At 37.3% G+C, this 24,613-nt stretch overlaps 4 protein-coding genes across 4 annotated transcripts; 1 reads left to right on the plus strand and 3 right to left on the minus strand.

Moving 5' to 3' along the window:
• The first annotated feature begins 360 nt into the window (after positions 1-360).
• On the plus strand, positions 361-8,489 carry lin9 (lin-9 DREAM MuvB core complex component). The gene is made up of 15 exons (XM_079888804.1): positions 361-457; positions 1,673-1,705; positions 1,817-1,908; positions 2,029-2,133; positions 2,228-2,358; positions 3,260-3,385; positions 3,509-3,666; positions 3,951-4,084; positions 4,194-4,319; positions 6,315-6,416; positions 6,503-6,583; positions 6,676-6,801; positions 6,931-7,113; positions 7,383-7,480; positions 7,572-8,489. Exons 1-15 carry the CDS (start codon positions 427-429, stop codon positions 7,675-7,677), a joined length of 1,632 nt encoding a protein of 543 aa, XP_079744930.1. The 5' UTR covers positions 361-426; the 3' UTR covers positions 7,678-8,489.
• A 29-nt stretch (positions 8,490-8,518) lies between these two features.
• mixl1 (Mix paired-like homeobox) lies at positions 8,519-10,634 on the minus strand. The gene is made up of 3 exons (XM_079888805.1): positions 10,203-10,634; positions 9,883-10,091; positions 8,519-9,364 (listed from the first exon to the last, which is right to left on the minus strand). The coding sequence occupies exons 1-3, from the start codon at positions 10,300-10,302 to the stop codon at positions 8,699-8,701; spliced, it is 975 nt and encodes a 324-aa protein (XP_079744931.1). The 5' UTR covers positions 10,303-10,634; the 3' UTR covers positions 8,519-8,698.
• A 4,383-nt stretch (positions 10,635-15,017) lies between these two features.
• On the minus strand, positions 15,018-20,413 carry zpax1 (zona pellucida protein AX 1). Its single transcript, XM_079888266.1, has 21 exons — positions 20,284-20,413; positions 20,103-20,197; positions 19,912-20,007; positions 19,674-19,798; positions 19,462-19,602; positions 19,273-19,380; positions 19,034-19,198; positions 18,869-18,965; positions 18,482-18,699; positions 18,264-18,417; positions 17,797-18,005; positions 17,608-17,725; positions 17,324-17,523; positions 17,138-17,252; positions 16,868-17,037; positions 16,715-16,797; positions 16,499-16,629; positions 15,990-16,179; positions 15,398-15,536; positions 15,233-15,323; positions 15,018-15,130 (listed from the first exon to the last, which is right to left on the minus strand). Exons 1-21 carry the CDS (start codon positions 20,307-20,309, stop codon positions 15,054-15,056), a joined length of 2,748 nt encoding a protein of 915 aa, XP_079744392.1. The 5' UTR covers positions 20,310-20,413; the 3' UTR covers positions 15,018-15,053.
• Positions 20,414-20,882: 469 nt separating this feature from the next.
• On the minus strand, positions 20,883-22,769 carry ttc32 (tetratricopeptide repeat domain 32). The gene is made up of 3 exons (XM_079888687.1): positions 22,556-22,769; positions 22,206-22,372; positions 20,883-22,004 (listed from the first exon to the last, which is right to left on the minus strand). Exons 1-3 carry the CDS (start codon positions 22,669-22,671, stop codon positions 21,877-21,879), a joined length of 411 nt encoding a protein of 136 aa, XP_079744813.1. The 5' UTR covers positions 22,672-22,769; the 3' UTR covers positions 20,883-21,876.
• Between the last annotated feature and the right edge of the window lie 1,844 nt (positions 22,770-24,613).

A 24,613-nucleotide genomic window follows, 5' to 3' on the forward strand; every position in this document is an offset into this window, starting at 1 on the left:
AAAGAATCTTTAAGACAGTTATTGTAAATTAATAAAAGTTCATAAAAGTTTTGCAATTAATTTTTTTAAATGTAAAATGTAACTTAAATCATTTATGTCATCTTGAGGCCTCCTAATGTGCCCCAATCCCCTGCTTGACAACCGCTGAACTATGAAAAAGTGTCCTAATGCCTAGCTAGTCATATGGGGATACAGAAGATGAACCTTTTTAAACATGTTTTATAAGGTTTATATGAAAAGAAGAAACTGCATAAAAATTCCTAATGCATCTTAAGATTCTCATTTTTCTATACAATGTAGCTGAAATAAGAAATGTTTTGATAGTTTTGTGAGCGCATACTGTCGAGTGTTTGTTTGAACTGCCCTCTCTGTCCCACAATGCATCGCGGCACTCGGCCTTTGAAAAACCGGCGCGGCTAATTCAAGATGGCGGAGCTCGAGCAGCTGTTAGACGAGAGTGAGTAAAATAACAAACTCCTCACTAAACCTTCATAACTCTCCTGCCGAGCATGTGTCCAATTTAAAAGCGCTTTATAACTCATTTTACTCGCCATACATTTCAAGTGTTTTTCAATGTTATGAGTGGTGTTAAAATAGACGCAAAGTTATTAGCGCTGAGGCTAACGAGCTAACAGTTAGCTTTCAGAGGCTACTACTATAAATACATATCATACCTGAAGAGATTTTTGCCTTAAAATCCTGTTATAATCATTTATTTATAATCAGCACAAACCGTACGGCTGGTAGTAGTAGCGTGGTGTTTACAATACGGACAGGGTTAAACTTTACAGACATTTATAGGGTCGTAACTCGATGACAGCTGCTGGGTTTTGTTGTTCTTGTCAGTGTCAGTCTGTTTGTGTATTAAAACACTCTCCATATGATAAACAAACACGTTCCATATGTTCACAGCACTCTTCCTATGTTAATATACGCTTTTTCTATGATGCAGTACTGGTTTTTGGATTTTATCTGGTTCATCAAAATAGTTATCAGTGGGTTGTTTTGTTCCACTATCATATATACATTCTTTGTTGTATTGCGTTAGGGTGAATCTTGATGTAATTCCTCAGCTTTGCTCTTCAAGTGTTGTTATTGCCATTAATTAATCATTATTACTGTTAATATTTGCATATGAAGTGATTGCATATTGAGCTAGAGCAGTGATATAAAATGACACATTGTTATTTAGTTAGTTCTACAAGCAGCTTGTTGTTACAAAGATATTGTTTGTTGTTTCTGGTTGGATCACCATGGTTGGTGATCTAAAATAATAAGCCTATTCATTTATTTTTATCAACCAGGGTGATCCATCCAGAAACCACAAGCTGTGTCATTTATCACTGCTCTAGTTCAATAAGCAATCACTGTAGAGAAAGATAGTGTCAAAAATCACTGGAGCATTATTGATACATGATAGCATTTTTATTAAGAAGTTGAACTTCTATTTTACTTTATTGTTGAAAAACTTTGAGGTGTTGAAATAGATTTTTTTGTCGAAATAGCTTTGAGGTGCAAGATAAATAAAAATAATAATTGAAATATGATCTAGGACTTTATGTGTGTTGCATGGTTTATTTGTAAGACTCATTTCAAACTCTTAATCATATGTTGCTTTTGAAAACTTTATGTGTAGAAATCGATCAAACTCTTTGTGCTCTTTTACCCTTAGGCTCTTCAGCTAAAGCTCTTGTAAGTTTAAGAGGTACGTCAATCTTGTTTCTGGCACAAATACATTGCGATGCCAATTGTCAAAAAATGCTTTTTTTCTTTACATCCCAGTAATTTTTGGCACTTTTGTTTTGTTCTTCTACAGAAGGAAGTTTGTCTAATACTCTAAATGAGAAGAACAATTTACCAAAATCTCAGACCACCAGGGGACGGAGCAGTTATGTTTCTGTGGAAACGGTAAGTTGTCATCAATGCTTCATACTCTTTTTTTTTTGTATTTACAGGATTGCTTACTGGACAGTTTTACATCTTAGCATTTATTGCTCCCCAATGTCTCACGTCTGCTTTGTCCTTCAGCCAACAAGGAGCTCAAAGAGGAGTCGACTGTCGTGTGAGGATGAGGAGCGGCCTCTCGCCTCCAGATCTCCCAGGAGGAGCCAGAGGGTCACCGCTGTGCCTCAAGTGAGAGACGTCCAGGATGTGTTTATAGTAGATGGATCTTTTGACATGAAGTTCAGTGAAATTGCATTTTCATTTTGAATGTTTGCCTTTGCAGAAACTTACAAATGTCACAACACCAGACAAAAGGGTTTCACAGAAAATTGGTCTGAGACTAAGAAACTTGCTCAAACTGCCCAAAGCGCACAAATGGTGCATCTATGAATGGTTCTATTCAAATATTGACAGGTATGTTTTGCCTACTTTATATTTCCAGTCACTGTGTGTGGTTCTTGTTCTGTTAAAGGGTAGAGTAGAGCAATTTTTGGGAATTCTGGTTGAAACATTCTTATCACATCCTGATAGCAATCAATAATAGAAGTGGTCTAAATATTAAATAATGTAGATATTTCATCTGTGGATGTCTCAGGACCTACTAATGTTCGTCCAATCATTGCATTCGGTCCGTGATGTTCCACTATGAGTTGTTTCCTCAGACTCGGATTTATGCGTTTCTATGTCAACAACACTATCAATGCCGAAATAAATCTGCTGCAGTCAGGTGGTACAAATAAGAGCTCTATAAGTTGTTTACATTCATTATTATTGTAATGCTATGTGCTTTGAGACATGAGGTAATTTAATGCTGTCTCTTATGACGCTTTGCTGAATCTGCTTTGGCTGTGCGCCACCTGTGCGTTCATGTGTTTTGAAGGAGGCGTGGATTGCTTTCAAAGCTAGCTTGCTATTGCTAGCTGCTCCGAAATTGCCTACCCTACCTTTAATATTCACATTCTTAAATTTGTAATCATTTTGATTATTGGAAAGTGAGAGTAGTGTCTCTCTTCCATGAAAAAGACATGTCATGACATTGCATTTACATTATAAATAGATAATAATAGTAATAGACTAAATCAATTTGCTTTAATAGTCTGCTTGGTTGATTAAAAGAACAGTCAATTTATAATTAAAAAAAAAAATCCTTTTTATTTTATGCAAATTCTAGATAAATATTATAAGTAAACAATATTACATAGATGGGATTTGCTAACTTTATTAGGTCTGTATCAGCATTAAATTGGATTATTGATCTACCAGTAATATTTTAAATGATTGTCTTTCCAAATGTCATCTTTTTCATGTTCTTTAGGCCTTTATTTGAAGGAGACAATGACTTCTGCCTGTGTTTGAAGGAGTCTTTTCCCAATCTAAAGACCAGAAAATTGACAAGAGTTGAATGGGGAACAATCAGAAGACTTATGGGCAAACCTCGAAGGTTAGCTGACTCCTCATTTTTTTTTTAACCTTATAGAGTAATCACTTAGAGATTAGAGCTGCATTAGAATGCAAATGTATTGCATGTGCTTGGACTTGTGTGTTAATATATTATGTTTTTCAGATGTTCCTCAGCATTCTTCGCTGAAGAGCGAATGGCTCTGAAACAGAAGAGGCAGAAGATGCGTCTCCTGCAGCAGAGGAAAATCACAGATATGTCTTTATGCAAAGACTTGCCAGATGAGATTCCTTTGCCCTTGGTCATCGGCACTAAAGTTACAGGTGAGGATCTGATTATACACGTTTGATATCTGCCATTATCTGACGCTGTCAGGAAAAAAAACATTTCAAAATAGAATTTTTCTTAAGATTGTGAGTTTAGAAAGAGTGAACCTGATCAGGTGATGATCTAGTTTTCTAAGTTTTGCACTCTAGAACATGATTTCTTTGCTTATTGTATAGGCAAATGAATGTCTTCTAGAGCAAAAGAAAAAATGTACAAAATGAAATGGTTTGAATAAAGATAACTTTTTTTCCCTCCTTTTTCTTTTTTCTTTAAACTCTAGCTCGTCTTAGGGGTGTCCATGATGGCCTGTTTACTGGTCAGATTGATGCAGTGGATACCAGTGCAGCAACATATCGAGTGACTTTTGACAGAAATGGGCTCGGCACACACACTGTTCCTGACTATGAAGTGCTTGTAAGAATAAAACTGTTTTGTCATAAATGGCTATTATCATCCAGTCTCTTCATTAATAACCTTGTCATTTGATTTTAATGGCTAACACTCTCAAATGCTTTCTCCCCAGAGTAATGAACCTCATGAGACGATGCCCATATCTGCTTTTGCTCAGAAACAGCGGCCACCTCGTTTCCAAAACTTTCTGACCCCACCCCGTGGAGCCTATCCAGGCTCAACCCAGTCCATCTTAATGGTAAAATGAGACTTTCAAAGATGTGTTCCTTGAATTAGTGGTGGTTAACTGGTGTGTCATTACCCAAAAAATGTTTTGCAGGTCTGTTCTGCTAGGGTTGCATGGCTCCTGGGATAAAACAGTGTTAAATGCTAGAGCTGTGCTATTAATCCTAATTGATTTTCGATTTTGATTTTGGCTTCCAACAATTATGAAAACAAGATACGATTAGTGTGCCACTTTCCATCTAGCGCACCTTCCTTTCCTTTACAGCAGTGCGCTTTCGTTTCTCCCTAAAATCCGAATAAGTTGCAACATTCAGTCTACTGTTGCTAAGCTGTGGGACATTTTAAACTGTTTCAACCGCATTAAGCTGGAAAAGAGACCTTGTTTCCCAGTCGGCTTTCTGTGTGTGTGCGCTCTTGAGTCTGAGCCGAAATGCGGTTAAGCAAATGGTGGATAAGCGCATACACACAAAAATGTCAAAATGCCTTTTTGGAGAGTATTTAAGTGAACACAGTGGATTATGTCTTAAATAAACGTACAGTGTTGTGAAAGAAAACACCTGTGTAACAGTATCCGTGCATTAGCTCTTAAAGTGACAGCAGCCTAATATACCTGCAGCAGTCTGTCATTAATGATAATCAAACAACAAATAACAAAGGAAAATCACTCTCTCCTCTTGACTGAATAACTTAAGTAGCTTTAATAAGGTTATTTCACATTTGATTATATTTTTTTGTTGTTTTAGGCTATTTCTTAGCGTGACCAGATTTCTCAGAATGGAATAAGGGATGGACAGGCACCCTCCTCCCCACCCCACACATAAAAGTATCTATGACAATAACATTATATATATAGCCTCAGATTTGGTGCGAGCAGAAAAAAAAAAAATCTCGTTAAATGTAAATGCTTTTTTTTTTTTTTTTTTTGACATCTTCGCATAAGACTTGATCTCTTCCACGCTATCCATCACTGAAACACTGATGCCGGATCCGCCTTCACTAATTACTAGTTATTCAATATTCAAATTGAATTGTGATTGGATAGTAATTTTGTTCTCCAAAATATACTATGATGTGATTGGTTAACCTTTGATCAGGCTGTTCTTGCGTGACAGAAGACTACTACTTGCTCTATCGCTGAGCAATAAAGACATTTTAGGAAAGATGAAATACGGGACAAAGCATGATTTGGCCAGAGATGAAGTAAGGACACTAAAAATAAAGCTGATTTACGGGACTGTCTCGGTAAAAGCGGCACGTCTGGTCACCCTACTATTGCTTAGTACATCTTCCTGAAAAACGTTTTAAAAAACATTTAATTTGTATTTTTGTTCTGTTGTATTTATTTGTCTGTTTTGTTTGTCATTCGTTTCTTTGTTCTTATTGTATTGCTGATTATTTACTTGTCTTCTGTAATTGTTTTGAGAACCTTTTTCTTGCGTTAGTTAACCGTGTATTAGTTTTTGTCAATAATAAGTGTCGATAATTGTGATATTTGGCAAAATTGTTCAAATTACTCATATCGTGAAATAAGACTTTGATCATATCGTCCACCAATAATGATATTAAATAATCATGATATCAATATTGACCAAAAATAATTGATTATGATTTTTCCCATAATCGAGCAGCCCTAATAAATGCCAATAATTAAATGATACAATATGCAGTTTTTTCTGACCTCAAGATGTCAATGAGTCATTTAGAAACCAAACACTCAATCTTTAAAGTCAATTCTATTTCATATTAATCATTTTCAGATTGTTGGGCTATTTTATACATTTAAGGGTATGGGTGAAAAAAAAATCGTACATTTTTTTAAAGGATTTTTCTTTTTCTTTTATTACAAACAATTTTGGTACAATGCAGGGTATCCACTTGCTATTCAATGTAAAATCTGTGTCCTTAACCAAAACCAGTTGAGAACCACTGACACAAATAACACGTTTAATAATTATTCCACCAACATTTTTATAAAAAATAATTGTAGTTCTCTTTGCTCTCTTCCCAGGATAATGACCCTCTATTCAGTCAGTCCCCCTGGAAAAGTAAACTGACAGGAACTGATGGAGAGACATTGGGTGGATTTCCTGTCAAGTTTCTTGTGCAAGTGGTGAGAATTGCAGTCACTTATGATATCTATTTACTTGGGTTTCGTTTTACACAGAATTTTGTCATTTTGTTTTATTTTCCTGCTAGACACGCCTGTCCAAAATCCTCATGATTAAAAAGGAACATATAAAGCATTTGAAGGAGATGAACACAGAAGCTGAGAAACTAGTAAGGCTGTCAGTAAATGACAAGAGCTAATATGGATTTGTTATTTTGTTATGGTTGTAAGGCAAATAACTTTTTCCATTCTGCCACTGCAGAAGTCCTATTCCATGCCGATTGGGTTGGACTTGCAGAAGAGATATGCCACAACAGTACTGGACCTGGAACAACTCAACAAAGACCTCAACAAAGTCCTCCATGAAGTACAGCAGTTTTGCTTTGAAGTACGTGTTTCTTTTCCCCTCTCACTACATTTGCTCTCCAGATGTTCAGTTCTGGTTTTCTTGGTAATATTTTGGACATAAAACATGCATTCAAATTGCGTTCACTCTTCTATAATCTTCTCTGCTCAGCTGGCTCCAGATCAGGGCATGCAGCCTGCAGATCAGCCCAGTGAGCTGCGACGGCGCTGTGAAGAAGAGTCACAGGACGTTGTGCGTCTGAGTAACGCGTTGCCTGATGGAGAACAGCGTGTCCAGAGCCCCGGCCTCACTCAGCTCGTCTCTCGTCTCACGGCACTCCTCCTGCAGATCAGGGTACCAGACTATAGTGTTTACTGTTGCATGTCGTTTACAACAACATAGAACATTTTTACATTTTCTGAAGGAAAAATTATTTGTGCCCATCCTTATCACTAAAAATGCATTTACATAGAGCGCAGACCAAGAACTTGGGAGTCAGGATTGCCATGGTCCAGCTTAATTAATACTAGCTTAACCAAGTTGTTTGTCCTGCTCTATCAAGCACATTTACATACTACATGTACATTGGATCCTGATCATATCTTTCTTGTTATTTAATGCAGTGTTTGGCCGAAGGGGGAGACTTGAACTCGTTTGAATTCAAATCACTCACAGACTCTCTTAACGACATAAAGAGTTCAATAGATGACTCCAACCTCAGGTAATACTTATTTTGCTTTGTTTTTCCCATTTCCCATTCCCAGAACTCCAAACATTCATGTGCTTTGCTTTTAAAACATTGTCTTCTACAGTTGTTTTCAGGATAATGTGGAGATCCATGTAGCACACATACAAAGCGGTCTGAGTCAGCTGGGTAACCTCCATGCTTTCTCTGCCAACAACACCAACAGAACGTGACTGAAATAAACTTGCACGCCTCCCGGGAATCCGATCGCAAATGCGGATAGCAACTCGCCTCCTCAGATCACCACTTTGTTCTTTTGTGTTCGTTCTGTTTGACGTTATGGAAGGTCAGAATGTTTGTTCATTAACTGTACCTGCAAAAGTAGTGTTCAAATTCCATGCCCGAAGGCACCAGAGTGTCTTGGATGATGTTCGACTAGCTAGTAAAAAAAATGGAGTGTGAAGTTTTTTGTAGATGTAAATGTTTGACATAATTTCAGATGTTACTCACACTCAATTTGATATTTATGTTTCCCCTTATTTTTATTATTATTGCTGGTTTACAACTAGGGTGTATGCCGAGCAACACTACTTGCTGGTGCAGTTTGTTTGATACTGTTTTGCATAATTTTATTTCCTCTGTTTCTTTCTCAAAGTGCTTAACTTTGAGTGTCCTGAGAGAAGAGGTACCGTTCTGTCTGTTTTAAACTGTTCTGTATGTTTTAAATATGTACATTGTAGATAACTGTACAGTTCACTCAAAATATATCAATAAATCGATCATATATAGGGTAATGTGGACATTTTTGACTTGCCAGATTTAGGTATTTTTGCAAAGAAACCATTCTGTTTATACAAGGCCTATAATAGACAGCTGTATGGAATGAAACAGTTTGTCTTGTCCTTAGGAGAAGAAATAATCACCCAAATGCCCCACTGGTGTGTTTTTCAATGCGGTAGTTTTGTGTTTGTTTTTTTTTGTTTGTTTTTTAACCTGTAAGTGTATGCATGACACAAAACATTTGTAAATAAATTGATTTCTATTATCTTCATAAAGGCTCAGAGTCTGTATTTTGGTGGTTTATAGAGATTTTTATTATGAGTGTAGAATGTCTCCCTTTTACCCCCATATTGTGTGATAATCACATACATAATATACAATAATATCTGAAATATACAATAAATATCTGATTTTCAAACCATAAATGTTCTTCAAAGCTTCAGATAAAGTCTGTGAGTGTAAAAACTTAAAAAGCTAAATGAACCCGTTAAAAATGGCTTCTCTTTCCCAATCTGAGTCAGAATCTGAGAACTCGACAGCTTCGCTTGCTCTGATAGGAGAAAAAGTTCCAAAACTTCCTGGCTGGACCTTGACTGGTATGTTTTGGACAGAACAGGCAATGTGTTTGGGGGATGATGAGGACATCATGAAGTTATTCTGTGATGGGAGAGGTGGAATAACCACCTTCATCTCTGGCCCAATGGTTTTGTTCGGTGGGAAGTTGTCGTATTCCACCAAAAATTGCTTCATTGTAGACTTAGCATGGCTTGCGGCTGTGAATTGTCCATGTCCCTTCGGATACTGCTGTGTGTAATTGCGTGGCACCACAACGCTCAGGTGATCTGTTTTGATTTGGTTCTCGTCGGTTCTGCTGAACATGCATGGAATCGTGGTTGGGTCGTATATGTCACCTTTCAGAGTGCAGATCTTCTCTTCTGAAGAGTTGATCATCTGTTGACTGAAGTTGTCCATCGTGACAAACTTTGGTGTTCTTTGGGTCTCCAGGCTGGTGTGGTTCTGATGTGTCGTAAACTGGTTCATAAGGAGATTGTTGGGGGTCAGTATACTTCCACTGGTCTTGTTGGGAACAGGAATTCCCACCTGGCGCCGTGACTTTGCCCTTCGGTTCTGGAACCACACCTGAATAGAAAATGAACACAGTTTAGGAACCTGATGCCATTCAGTTATCTACAATATAGGCAGTGAACATTAAACCACACTGGCATACATTCACACAACAGTAGAGAAAACCAGGGCTTGTTGTCACACTTTTCCTAAAACTTAATTTTTTATAAATGTTGGGGCAAGCTGTTATATATTATAATTGCATATAAAAGTGTTTTGTTTTACTGTTTACATTTCATACAGATCAACTTAAATACATAGCATATTACATTTATGTATGATGGCTTTTTCTTTCTTTATTTTTTCAAACTTTATATAGAATTTAATATTTAAAACAAATTCTCAGATCTGTGTCACATCTTCTTGACCCCTCTGAGTTCAAAGTTTGTTGAATAAACTAAAACTTATTCCCTGGCCAATAAAATGTTTAAGCTTTTGTAGACGTTAAACCAAACGTGTGACAACTAGCCCCGGCGTCCCGTTTAACGTTAAGCAGGTCTTTTACTGAGGAACACTGCAAACAGAAATCTCACCTGGATTCTCGACTCTGGCAACCCGGTCAGTGCCTCAAGTTTCTCTCTTAAATAAATATCAGGGTATTTGGTGTCCAAGTAAACTTTCTCCAGGACGTCAATCTGCTGTTGCGTGAAGTTGGTGCGTTTTCTGCGGTGTGTAAACAAGCTCGAGCTGTCCGCCCTTGAGGCGCCATTGAGGAACTTCATCCTGTCTTGAGCTGCGTAATCTGAGGAGAAACACGAGTGAAAATGATATTAGTTAAGCGTATTGATTACTCAGTCACTCTCAAATGTTTCATTTGAAGCATTTCAAGAAAGATTCCTGCGTAAACACCCACCTGTCGTGTGCATGTTAGTCCTCCTTTCCAAATCTGCGGTTGGAAACAGCTGGAATTGTTTTAAGTGTCCATTCCCAAGGTTTCCATGCACGACTGCCATTGTGACCCAGACCTACTCGTGTTCAGCATGCAATAATTTGACTATCCTTCGAGCTGCATTATATATCCAGTCAGCCAGCCTTCCCTCAGAGTTGATCAAAGTGAAGCTGAGAGGCGGCAGGACGCAGGTGTGAATTTTTGACCTTCGTGGGCCATTTGCATCTGTAAAAGGTTCGTGTGTGGGTTTAATGGGATCTCCACCCGAATACACATGACTTGAAAAAACATGTACGTGTATTGTTGGGTTGAGATGTTTCCATGATCAGCTCCTTAGATCAGTTTGCAGCCTTGCACTTCCTGCAGACTGATCACCTTTTTATACAACATCTTGTAGAAATGCATCAGAAATGATATGGGTCTTCCATTGGGCCCTGTATATTTTTTTAGAAAATACTCTTTGTAGACATGCATCAGAGGATTCTGTCATTTTTTAAATGTAGCCTATCACAAATGTATCCAACAACAACAACAAAAAATCAGTAATATTTTCACAAAATAATTTTTGAAATACTTTTTAATATTACATTGTGATATATTTCTTATTAGCAGAGTTTTATATTTTTAAAGAATTTAATTCATATTTTAAGATTGAAAGGCTGGGGTCTGTTACAAGGGTAAAAGAACAAAGCTAAATATGAAAAAAGCACAAAAATAATTGGCAAGAGAATAAAAATTAAACTTTTAAAAGCTTTAAAGTGGCTGTCATTTAACAAACAGAAATGAGCAACAAAAATGTTCATAGTCAAAGAAACAAAGTATTGTGGTTTATATATATATAGCATTGATTGTTTTGAATGCCATGGAACAAGCATGTGTCATATGGATAAATTTGGCCTGGATTTTAACCCTCATCTGAGAAGAACCTGTAGAGTTCATGTAAAGACTGTTCATGTAATCTGACAATGATTCAGACAGGTTTTCTTAAAACAGTCGCTCCACTGAATACTTGTGAAATGACAATAAACTAAACTAAAGAAAACACATTTGCTGTACTTTTGCAATAATGCTAATGTATGCACTCCTTTAATCCTCTTTTGTCTTGTTTTGAATGCCTCCACTAGATGAACATTTTTTAACTTTGATCAGATCCAGGGCCACAATGATTAACTCACCTATTCATAAATATCACCATCTGGAAACATCAAACATAAGGCTGTGTCTTTTGATGCAGCCAACAGCAGCAGCTAATGATCAGCCATTAACACATCGGCTGCCATCTTTGATAGACAAAGCTTTCTCACCTCCAAAATACCTCCATAGACAGAGGGATTAGAGAGGGACAACTTGCCCTTAATGTCACAAATTTGTTGCCATCATTTGTCTAGACATTTGTCTAGAGTTTTTCCTTCTCTCTAACTTTATTTTTTCTAAAAAAATCCTGAATCAACTAATCGAACTATACATTATTTAAAAAAGTTTTCTGTTTAATAAATGATCCCCTGGTTTCACAGACAAGGCTTAAGATAGTCTTAGACTAAAATGCATGTTTGAGCTGTTTTAACTGAAAGCAACTTGCACTGATATATCTTAAAATATGTAAAAAAAAATTGTCTCAAGATTCACACCAGTATGTTTTTTTTCTAAGGCACGTTTATAGAAGCTGCTTAAATGGTGCATTGGTAAAAGAAGCTGCATTGGTGGTGGTTGAGGAGATCCCCCCTTCTATGTAATGCGCAGAGAAAAGCGCTACATAAAATGTTATGAATTATTATTATTATTATTATTATATGTCCTTATTGAACTAAGTCCTAATCCTGGCTTAATCTAAACCCTGTCTGTGAAACCAGGCCTATATCCTTCAAAGGTAACACATTTTTGTATTAATTTAATCAAAGTATGTCTATTTTTTTTTATACAGACAGTGTAATAATGCAAACTTACAAATAATTATTGCTGTTTATTTCGCCTCCATGAGATAAATGTAGTTCTTATGTCACATTTAAACAATCCCTGAGACAATGCAAATTTTCATCAAAACCTCTGAAATCTTTGGATATTAATGTGTGTGAATGATTCAAAACGCAAGTGGATTAAAGTACAATAAGTTGCATTCAATTTATATTATACTATATTATAACCCTAACCAATGCACAACGGTATAAAAATGTAGCAGGTTGATAAATGTACAATCAACATAAAATGGCAGCAACAAAAAAAGTATAGGACTGAAATTCCATGAAGGATCCGTCCTGAGAATTTTCTGTTCTGTGAGGCTTGTACAATATTTCCTAACCCTCCCAAAGTCTAACACTTGTTTACACTCTAAAATGTGGCGCAAGGATCATATTTACAATATGAATCTCCCAACAAAGTCACACAACATGCTCACTTTCTATACGGACACCAGTTTGGGATCAAGTGTTTCGTCTCTAATATATATTTCTCAATATTCCATACTTTTTTATAACCAGTGGCTGTCCAAAATCACTTTTAAAGGGGAAAGCATAAAATAGATAATAAATATCAATACACGAGCAAGCAGTGCTTACAGACAGATGTTATCAGAGGTGTGTCTGAAAGTGTTTTATTCAGCTCTGACTAATGACTTCCTTTTGTTTTCACTCTGCTTCCTAAGCTTTTATTCCTCCATTATGTCCCTTGACCCCACAGTCAAGCTTTTCTCTTCTAATCTGCATTGTTACTTTGCAATAAAGATATATGAGACGATCAACAAACAGACATCAAATTTGAGAAGGAATTGCATTTGATGAGCATTTGAAATTGAATGGCCAATAAGGCAGTATCACATCTTTTGCTCCCATTTCTGCTATCTGTAATATCAGAACATGTTTCAAAACTGATTTGAAATGGTAAGCATGATCATTTTATACTTTAAACAAAGATATATATGCACCACCCAGGAGAGGAAGGTACATTAGGCGGAATAGGAAGTAGAAGTGTCACTGTCATAAGTCTGGCACCCAGACCACACTTCAGCAAAGATAAGTGCAGAAGTGTGAAGGTCTCCACTCCCAACACACATACAAAATAAGGTGCTCTACCTTTTAAACAAACATTTAAAACCTCTTCAAAGTCCCAGTTTTAGCCTTATTTTAAGTGCTTCCCTTTTGCAAGAAGCATAACAGGAAGTAGGCTACACAAAATTAGAAAAAGCTGTGACTTATATTAGTATAAAAAATAATTGTTGATTGTTGTAGGTAAAAAAAAGAAAAGAAAAGGTGGTGTTTTGGTAAAACACTGCAGCAAAAATAACCTTTTCACATATTGACACTAAGGTTATGTTCAGACCATGGGAAATCAATTTTTTTTTTTTACTTTTCAGGCAGACTCTCCGCAATATTAATTGCAAGTGATCAAATAAGATTTGTTTGCCTTGACATAACCAACCTATCTGCATGGGTTGCTTTAGTAACGACGTAGGCGTACCCCCGTTTGTGACAAGACTTTTAAAATGTATGCAGGAAAAATGAGGTGCATCATCTCGCTTTCCAAATAAACGCCCTGTCGGGTAAGGGTGCAGAACTCCTTGAGGAAATCTTTGGACAAGCCATTTGAACACCGGCATTTCCGTCACCAGTTTTGATGTTATCATTGTGCCACGTTAAGAGACTTTCTGCTTCGGAATTGATGCAATTTGACAAAAAAGACTGATTTAAAATCTGATTTGAGCAGCCAGAGCGTCCAGACTGAAACAAATCTGTAAAAATCTGATTGGAATTGCATTTCAAACCACCTCCATATTTGGTTTGATTAAGATTTCAAAATTTGAAAAATTCAGATTTCATGTTTTTTTTGCTGTCCAGACTTTCAAAAACATCTGCATATACAAAAAATCTGATTTTTACAGAAGTTCCTCCAAACGCAAACTTTTACTTTTTTTCTTGATGAGACAGGAGTTATCAAATGCACGATCACTGCCTGGCAAGTTTATGTATGGATATTTGTATGTAGATGGATAGATGTGTATGAATACATGAAAATAATTCTCTTACCAACCACACACACTTCAATGTTTTTGAAAGGCAGTAAAAATATTGTGAAATCTTGTTACAATGTAAAATAATTTTGCATGCTACAAAAAAAACCCACTTTATAAAAGCTGTTCATGCAGCACAGAGTGGAAAAGGTTTAACAATCTTTTTTATATTAAACATCTCCAGTCCTCAATTTCAGCACATTGCTTGATGGTTTTCACACTGTGTTGGTGTCTTTTCATCACTCCACGCCTGCCAAAAATCACCATTGCTTTTCCAAGCCAATCTAGTCTGACTGCCACTATTCCACATGCCATCTACTAACAGTCCATACACAACTGAGCTTTTTATCTCAAATTTGACCCATTAAGAACTGGGCTGTCTTTTTGAAACACTATAAGAAACTCAAAGATCAGAGCTGTGCCATCAAGTTGCAAATTTTTATACTGCACTGAAATATAATGGCACGTTCATTTCAACACATCAAAAAGCCAATCTTAAGACAACTAGTTTACTAACTTTAAATTTTTTTTGGGGGGGGGGCATAAAGTCAACGTGTGGTAAAAAAAACAAAAAAAACTTAAGCTTTTATTACTTAGAGTACTATGATGTGTTTTTAAATATTTAGACCCTTTGTTTTTGCACAAAATTTGAGCAACTGCAACCACACAACTCATGTTTAGGCTTATTGGACCTTTCTGTACAGTAGCTCATGAAAAGAAATCATACACTTGGTTTAACTACTGCTAAAATTGACAACTGCAGGACACAAAGATTAGGCTTTTTGAAGACTTTATTAAGGTTTCAAATCAATGGACTAAGAGGCAGCAAACAGAATTTTGCCTGTTGACAGCTGTGCTTTCTGGATCTGGTCATTAGTTGGGTCTCTTCGTACTGTCACATGGGAAGAAATAAGTTAGTTCGGACAGATTTCACAAACCAATACACAATTTAGCATACTGGATTGAATCTAAAATAAAGTCAGTAAAAGCATACCTTTCTTTCCGGTTCTTCCGAGACACAGTCTCTTACAGATTCCGTCACTCTGATCGGCATCACAGAGCACAGCATCACAGTGTACATAAATCTGGGGATAGAAGTAGTCTCAGTAATACAGCCTAGTGCACAACCACTTCTCAGATAAGATATATATATAAATACCTGATCTTTGAGCATGACGTCATCCTGCACAAAAGTAAACATCTGGATTTCAAAGCGTTTCATGTGAGATGGGTATGGAACCCCATCAGGAGTCACAGGGTGGAAAATGGTCTCATAATTGTCCTCCAGATTCACACAGCTGTCAAGATCAAAGAAATTTAATGCAAACAAAGCAGATTTTAAAGTCCTTCTCCAAGGCCCTGTTCCACAGCAAGCCACTCGCTCAAAAAAGCCTACATTTATGCACTTGACAAATGCTTATGCACAGCATTTAAAGGCATGCAATTTAATGTATCGCAACATTCCCTGGGAATTGTGTAACGTCAATTTTAGATGTTTTCATGTTGAGTGGGCAGCAGTAACCGCAAGCATACAGAATTGCTTTGAACACTTCATGGTATAATAGTTCATTTGTGATGGAACAATGGGGAGATGACCCCTGGCAAAGTTTTTGGATAAAAATGGTTTTATAGACTTTAGAAATAAAAGGTTTGTATAATGAAGACAGCTACTACCAAAGTTGTTTTGGTTCTGATCGGTAACATTTAATATGGAACACTTAGCAAAGGGTCAATTAAAATAAATGTTTTACCCATCTACAATCAAGTCCCATCTTGGAGTAGAACTCCGGTCTTCTTTCAGAGTAGCCCAACAATTCTCCAAGACTAGCTCTATCTGAGGATCAGTGGACTGAAGCAACTCCACCTCAAAGAACAGAGGACTTCTCAAGTACTGTACAACTGGGTAATCCTCCTCTGCATAGAATTTATTATAAGAACCATCTGGGTGGAGAGAGAGAAGAAAAGCAAAGTGATCCATGAAGAGCACATCTGAAGTTTACCTTCCATTTTTCAATGGTCCAAGACACCCTTTTACACCTGAAATTAACCCTGGTTTTGGGCGATTTGATCACCAAATGGTCAGCATTAAATACAAGCAGAAGTGGCTTCAATGTGTGATTGAACCACAATTTAAGTAGAATGGAGTGTGGGCAGGACTGGGACGTTCGGTAACTGTATAACAGCCAAAATTTCAAACTTCACTGCGAGTATATCTGGGTCTTTGAACAGATAGCATTTAAGTTAAAGTAGTCTAGCATACCCAAAGCAAGTCTCAGTGCAACATGCAGCTCCCCAAAACCAGTCTCCAGCATAGGATCATTTTCCCGTGGCTTTGTGAAGAACGCAATCGTCTGGGTATCATTTATCGTGTAAAAGCAGGACACGGTCACTCTAACAACGAGAAAAGCACACTTTAAAATTTCAAAGACATCAATTAGCAGGCATGATATACACATGTTGTTATAGTCCATCTCACCGATACTCTGGATCAGGAGGTAGAGTGGCTACTCCGTTACCCAAGAGGACTTCATTCTGATACATCATGACACCATCATAAAACTGAGGGAGAGACAGGAGCATAAGAGGGTGAGCATTTATTACTATGACAAATAAAGTTTCAACTCTATACCTTTCTAGTGGTTCCACAACTGTTTGCATCATAAGAGAAGTAGGCAAATCGGTCGTTGCTGAATTTGGGTCTGCATGATTGATCTCTCAGGGTAAGTTGACTGGGGACAAGCTGGGGTACAGATTCTACCTTTACTGCAAGGGCTGACATGGAGCCATTGCTAAAACACTCTGGGAAAAGGTCATGCCAAAACAATTGTTATTCTCTAGGCAAAATTCAACAGAAAGTGTAAAAGTTGATAACTTGTGAGAACACTGTAAAAGAACATACCAGTCATGGTCATGGGAAAATTGCAAGCCAGGGAAAAATCACTAAGGGTCCATTTGTTGACGGGCTCCCAAAGCAACACATCAAGCCGTGCCCTCAAGGATGATGGGTACATCAGCTGCAATGTAAAGCGAGACACTTAAAGACACAGCAAAGTATACAACAGAAGGTAACAAAGGGAAGCCATACCTCAAACGCAACATCAAGTGCTAGGAAAGGCACCACCAAGCTCATGTGACTAACGTTCTCCTTTACGTCATACTCTGCTTTCAGGTCTGGTGTCAGGTCACGCTTTCCCAGCATAATATTAAAGTTTTTGCCCAGATTTCCATATGAAATCATTATGTAGAACTTCTCCTTATCACAGGATCCAGCCAAAGTTGGGAGAGCTGGATGGGGAACAATTCATTAGCAACAAAACAAATCCCTTCAGTATTTGTGAGATGACTTTGGATACCCAAGTTGTTACTTACTGATATCTTGAAGGGTTACATCAACTGTTGCAATGTAGGAGAATGGAACGGATTCAGGGAAGATCATAAAACCGAAGACAAGGCGAAGACTGTAAACTGTAAGCAGCAGACTAGTTTGCTGCAATAAAACAAATTCAGATCAGAAAAAGCCATAACAAACAGCCCCACTGAATTATATTAGACACTCACAGTTTTAACAACAAAAGAATCAGAGAAGGGGACTTGAAGTCTAAACGCCTTGGAGCCATTTTGAAAGCGCTGTTCCTGTATGTTGAAACCCCTCATACTGGCCTCTGCCAAAGTAAGGACTTCAGCAGAAGAGGTGAGGTTTACCAACTCGACATCGTAAAGGAAAGGACCCAAGAGCACATCAAACATCCTTTTGTCTACATCAGTGACTACAAGGGAATGAAAGTCAAGCAGCAAGCAATTAAAAACAAATTCTAATGAAACCACCACAACGACTTCTGCTACACTAACACCACCAAATGGAAAAGCAGCTAGAGCATATAGTGATTGTGCAAGTAAGGACTACATGTTCAACAGGAAAAAGTGAACCTTGTCTGTTATTTTTTATTTTTTTTATTTTTTATTTATTTAATTTGCAGCACAAATATTACACTAGCTTGGAATGTCAGAGAACCCATAACACTCACGGTCAACAAAATGGGGTGGTCTAGGCATGAAAGGAGTCTTGATGGGAAAGAGCACTCTGTATCTAGTAGAATCCATGCCTCCCTCACTCCACAGTAACTCCAGCATTGGCTCGATGTAGTATCTTATGTTGTAATGGTTATCTACAGCATGACTCTACAACAGGATACAACCATAAGCTCAAGACTTAAAGTGGTCAAATTCAAGAAAGAAAACCAACCTTGTAGTAGCCATCTGGTCCACCAATTGGTATTTTCATTACAATATTATTGCCTTCTATTGTCAAGATATATCCTCTAGAGGCCATCTGCGCTGAGTCTATTTCACTTCCATCGATTCCCATGAGCATCCCAAGGATAGTGGCCTCACCAGAAGTCATTAGTGGATTAAATCGTGGAAAGTTCCAGGTGATCATTTCATCCGTAAAAGAAAGGCCACCTGTAAGTAAAGCAATAGATCAGGGTTCCTCCATCCTGGTCTTGAAGAGCCACTTACTTGAAGGATTTGGTTACAACACACCTAACTGTAATTAAGTGAACTTGGACGCATTTAATTGGAACTTAACACTTCGGGAAAGAAAGAGGCTCACATCTTAAGTCACACATACCAACTGGACATGCAGCAACAGTATCCAACATGGTTACAGACCATTGTCTCTTGAAGTAGGTAGTCACCTTTATCATCTTCATTGGCACTCCATTCACCTGTAGAGCATGTACAACAGCTCAAACATTAGCTCTTAGCAAATCAATGATCTAGAGTTTCTACTCACATTTTCTTCATAGGTCTCAGGCATGTCAAAACCACTTCGCAGCACCAATCGAGACTTGGTTGTTGTTACTCCATATCCTGCCTTCAGGGCATCTTCCAACAACATGGCTTTTTGTTTTGGCGTAAAAAACACCATCCGCCAGATGTTGGATTTTGAGGTAATAGCCTAGAAGGTGAGAAGTGCACATGACCGAGCTGCATGTGCAAAGACGACACAAAACAAGAACTGAATCTCCATACCTCAGGAACCGAATCAAGCCACTGGTAATCACCCTTTGCTTGCCTTTCAGCCGTCTTAGGTTGCCTACGCATGGCTGTAATTTCTCCCGTCAATCGTTTAACAGAAACCTGAGGAAAGTACCTTGTTCAGATATCTTAAGACCACTAGTGCGAGATGTTTTTGTGGCATCACTTAAGACAAGAATTTACCTCCATATAATTCCGATCGCAAAGAACTTCACGGGGGGCCCAATTGTCATGGGTACAGGTCTTCTCCACCTGAAGGACGTCTTGTTCCTCTTTGACACCACGCACCCGGACACGCATGTTAATATCAAACAGGTGATCATCCTGAAATTGAGAAAGAAGTGAAAGACAGCAGAATACAGCAACTGTTTTTAAGGCCAAAGAGAGCCAATTACCTCATTCGCTGCATAACAGTTGAAGAGAGACGCAAAGACTCTGTAGTTACCCCAGGGATCAGAATTTACACTAAAGCCACATTTAGAAGCCAGACTTGGAGTTAAAGGTTCAATTTGGGAACCATCTGAAAAGGGAAAAAAAAAAAAAAAAAAAAAAAAAAAAAAAAGTACAAAGTTAAAACATGATATAGATTACAATAATCTTGCTTGGCAATATAACTAACTGCAGGCAACTTACTGACGACATCAAATTCAACCAGATTTCCAAAAGCTAGAGATTTATCAACAGTTAGCCGCATATAACTTCCCAGACAATCGGTTTTCAATCCTGTTCCTGAAAATATGTAATTTAAGAGAAACAGAGGGAAAGTGGACATTAGTGGTAATTGTGATCAACACACCTAAACAATACACACATACAAAACATACTTTGGTTGAAATTCTGTGCTGGAATCACAGTTTTCTGTGGTGATACAACATTGAAGTTTTGTGCCAAAACCACAACCCCCAACAGCCATAAAGTACTGAAAGAGAAAAAAACATTAAAGAACAACTGGATTTAAAAAAAAAAAGCAACAACAATACATTCTTAACACAGATTATAATTTACCAAAACCCAGGAAGCCATGGCATCATTGTTCACAACAGTTTTCTGTTATCAGGTGGACTAGATGTATAATAACCACCAAAATGTAAAGCTTTCAAGCTCAAGCACTGAAAGTAATACTTGTGAATCTTTTTGAAAGGAAATGTATAAAGAAACCAATATAGTGCGCAGGTGATGCTCATCATCATCATCATCTAAAGAACAGCTGTCATGAGTTAACTATTATGCTGCAGTATTTAGAGGGAGCAATCCCTCTCACCATTACTGACTGAAAGCTGAGCCCAGCCAATGATTGTTGCAATAAAACATTTATATTTCTAGAAACTGTACAGGCTTCTGAGAAGGTTAAATAAATGTACATTTTAGTTAGTTACTGCAGGGTACAAGTAATAGCAGTAATGAGCAGTTTTTCCTTTGTGGTATTTAATATAATTTGAGAATACAACCCATACTGAAATATTATATAAGTATACCTAAATAGTACAAAATCTAAAATAAATTTTGGAGTTAAATATGCACCAGTCATATACTTGAAAGGTCTTGTGAAATTCAACAAAATGTATTTTAACAAGATACCAAAAAGCATAAATACAAGCAAAATGCACATTTTAAAGAACGTGTTTATTTAAAAAAAATATATATATATATATATACATAATTATTGCACCACTTGTGATTGACAGGGTTCTGCAGTTTGGAAAATGTTCCGGGTCTGGATAAGTATGGAAAAAAGAAAACAGAGTATGGAAAAATATTTGTTTCGAGACTATTGCTCCAATTCAGTTCCCTAAAATATATAATAATTCCCTAAAAAAATGCATCATACAAGCAAGGTATTCTTGGTAAAATTTTAGTGCTTGTTTGATTGTCAAACACAACTGAATGAATTCAAGGTTCACATTTTCATTACACAAAACTGCGAGTCTCTTTTGAACCTCACTAAACAAATGTGCGTGTGTCACTCAAACCAGCAACATATAAAGGAGCAAAGAATCATCTAAATCAGACTGTACTTTGATGTTTGGTGATTGTGCAACGTCAAATCAAATTTACAGTATCAAACTGATGTGTCAGAGGTGAATATACGCAGGTAATAAAGCGTTTTAGGTTTCTTCTTATCATGTAAAAACATTATCACTTCAGGAAAACCAGTGGGAAAAAAAAACTGAGAAAACTAAAACATTTAAAGGTGACTTCTATCAAATAAAATGCTGTATGGTCTGGAAATTTCAGTCATGAAAAGTATGGAATTTTGAAATGGAAAGCATGTAGGAACCCTGGATTGAGAAATCAACGACTATTCAAAGTACTCTGAAATGCACACTGTCATGCATTTTATTCAGAACAGTATTCACTCACATCTTGAGCAGTGACCAACAGGACTGGACAAAGTCTGAAGGACTGCTAGCAGGATTTGTAATTGTCCACAAAAAAAAATCAGTATAGATACAGAAACATAACATTTTTGAATGTTACTTAAACTCATGAATGCACAATCACTTTCTATTGGATTGTCCATGACAATATAATATATTGTTCAACAGTTCAAACAACTTGGTTCAGAAGAGAAATGTAAAATGTAATGACTAGCTCTCATCAGTAGCCTCTCTTCCACTTTTCTTCACTGTCCAGGAGTGTCTGACTCAAACTTTCTTTAGCATCTTTAAAACCAGGATTCAGCTCCAGGGCTCTCCGAAAGTCACTCTCCGCCTCCTTGAAAAAGCCTTGGGAAGAAAAACACACTGAAATCATACAGCACCCCTTAGTGGAACACAAATGATTTACAGAAATAATGCTCTGGAAAAAACAAAGTTTAACTGGTTGGATGTCTGAGAGTTTAAGCTAGTCTGGCTGGTGCCCCATTAAGCATACATATATGAGGAAAATACTTAATCTACAGGCTTATGGTTAAATTTTGTACCTACCTAATCTATAACGTATCAATCCTCTGTTATATAGTGGCACTTCAAACTGGCTGTTGATCTGTATGGCCGAAGTATAGTCATCCATGGCTTCATAGAAATCCACCCTGAGATACTTCACCTGCCCTCGATTATTATAGGCGATGGCCAAATCAAGAGCATTACAGTCTCTAGAATATATAAAACATGTGATTTTTAGTGAAAACAAATTATGTTAATTTATTAACTAACTCAATGACAAGCTAATCATAGTATTTTATGTCTGTACTTGACAGCATGTAGACTGTGCTAATGTTTACACTGGCAGTTTCCTTCTAACTAATTTATTCACATTAAATTATAGTCATTAATACCTGGATTTGGTGCAGGACTCGATGAATTGTGTGTATATTTCCTCTGCTCGTTTAAAATTCTTACTGTTGAACTCATCGTGTGCTTTTTGTAGGATTATGAGCTCGCTGTCCTCCATGAGACGCGATGTGGCGACAGTCAACTCATGAATATTAATTATTGCGTACTAAAGTTGTTTTACACTTTTTTTTATGGCATAGACATACAGGCTACATATGCCAGTGGCGGACCGCCATATTGAAACGGTCAAAGCCGGTCCGTGAACACAACACTCGAGAGCAAGTTGACATCGTCTGCAACCATACGAATACCATATTTATATCTGCAAAAGACTTAAACAGATGATTTTGATAAACTAACACAATACAAGACGCAGACATTAGCTAACACAACATTAAAAAGTTACTATAAAAGTAAAAACACACACAAAAAAAACTGTAATATTGAGTTAATAAATATTAAAACACAAGCCAAACACATTCTCACATGTGAAAGGTTATCCCATTTCTTCGGGAATATAAATATTGGCGATTTCAAAACCAGAAGCTGTGCAATGTTATGACATCATTGACTCTTATTGTGAGTAACGAAACGCTTACCGTTCCAAGATGGCGGGAGCGCCGACGTGTCTTGAGCGGAATGTGAAATCTACGTATACATATCTATGTTTCCTGAAACGTACAGTTCCTGAACGTAATTAATATTCATGAGAGTTAGATCGTTTGATGTTTCTGTGCGTTAGCGAAATGCGAGCGTCCCCTTCTGAGCTGGAGTAATGATTAGTGCTGTGCTTCCTTTGCACCATCTTAAAACTGTCTTTGACCACCAATATAAAGTGTGAACTTTCAAAGTGCCACATTGAGGTCTGATGTTGTTGGCATCTGGTAATTTTACTTCGAAGAAATGCATAGCAAAATATTTCTGTGAGGTGTCTAGCACAGAAATTCACCCATGGTTATGTCAATATGTACTGTCTTTCAGCATAATTTTTTTTTTATGCCTAACCTTTTTAACTTGCTGGGGAATTTCTCAGCTCCATGCTTACCCGTGAGGTTAGGATGTGAAAATCTTTACCAGACTTGTTTTTCAACCAGACTCTGACAGAATAGATGGTTTGAGATGCAAGTGGAAGGAATATGTGTAGGGAATGCTTTGAAGGGAATAGGATAATTTATGACCAGCAAAGTGTGCCAGTCAAGATTCAGACAGACGAAATACTGGCCGCTGTGTACTTTAAAATGGTTGCGATAGTGAATGTCTCATGTTGCAATCATAGAAGGTGGACAGTTTGAAATGCACCAATGGTGCCTGGTGCACCTTCACCCAGATCTCAGTGAACTTCGAGACCTCATATTCTGGTAGATGGATTTTGCACTGAACCGAATGATCTTTGCTCACACCTTTGACCCAAATATTGGTGTTTGCTGTGAGAATTAACACGTTACACTTAAGTCTAATGTGAGCAAGGCCAAGAGCAGTCAGATGGGCACTGATCAATCCTCTCCAAAAAAAAAAAAACTCTTTCATTCCATCTCCTTGCAACCAGATGAATACTTTCTCTGTTTGCTTTAACGGGTGATGGAGAAATATCAGTTGAGGTGATTCTGGAAATGCTCCAATGCCAAGGGGTTGTGAATCGATTTTAGATGGGATTCATTTGGGGTGTGAGAGGGATCTTGATGTTCTCAGTCTGTCTGAATAATTTGTAGGATGTTCAAATGTTTGTATAGTGCATATGTGGGCTTAAATGGTCACAATCTCACACAGCTGAATTGTCATGAACATGTTTTTGTGCAGTTCATACTATATGGCTAGACTGATAGTCTACAGTTGGTCTGTAATGTTTGAGATATTGATTCAGGCACATCTCACATTGGTTGCAGACAGACAGGTTTTTGACATCTTACTGTTAAACCTATAGTCTGTCTAGCTGAACTGTGTGATAATGATTTCAATAGGGATGTCTGTACTGTTTCAATACACCATGCGCTATGAAAGCAAGGCAAATATTATGAATCGGACAAAGAGACTTTGAGACTGTTATTTGAAGGTATTTAAAG

The sequence above is a fragment of the Squalius cephalus genome, assembly GCF_949319135.1.
Source record: "Squalius cephalus genome assembly, chromosome: 12".
NCBI classification, from domain to species: domain Eukaryota; kingdom Metazoa; phylum Chordata; class Actinopteri; order Cypriniformes; family Leuciscidae; genus Squalius; species Squalius cephalus.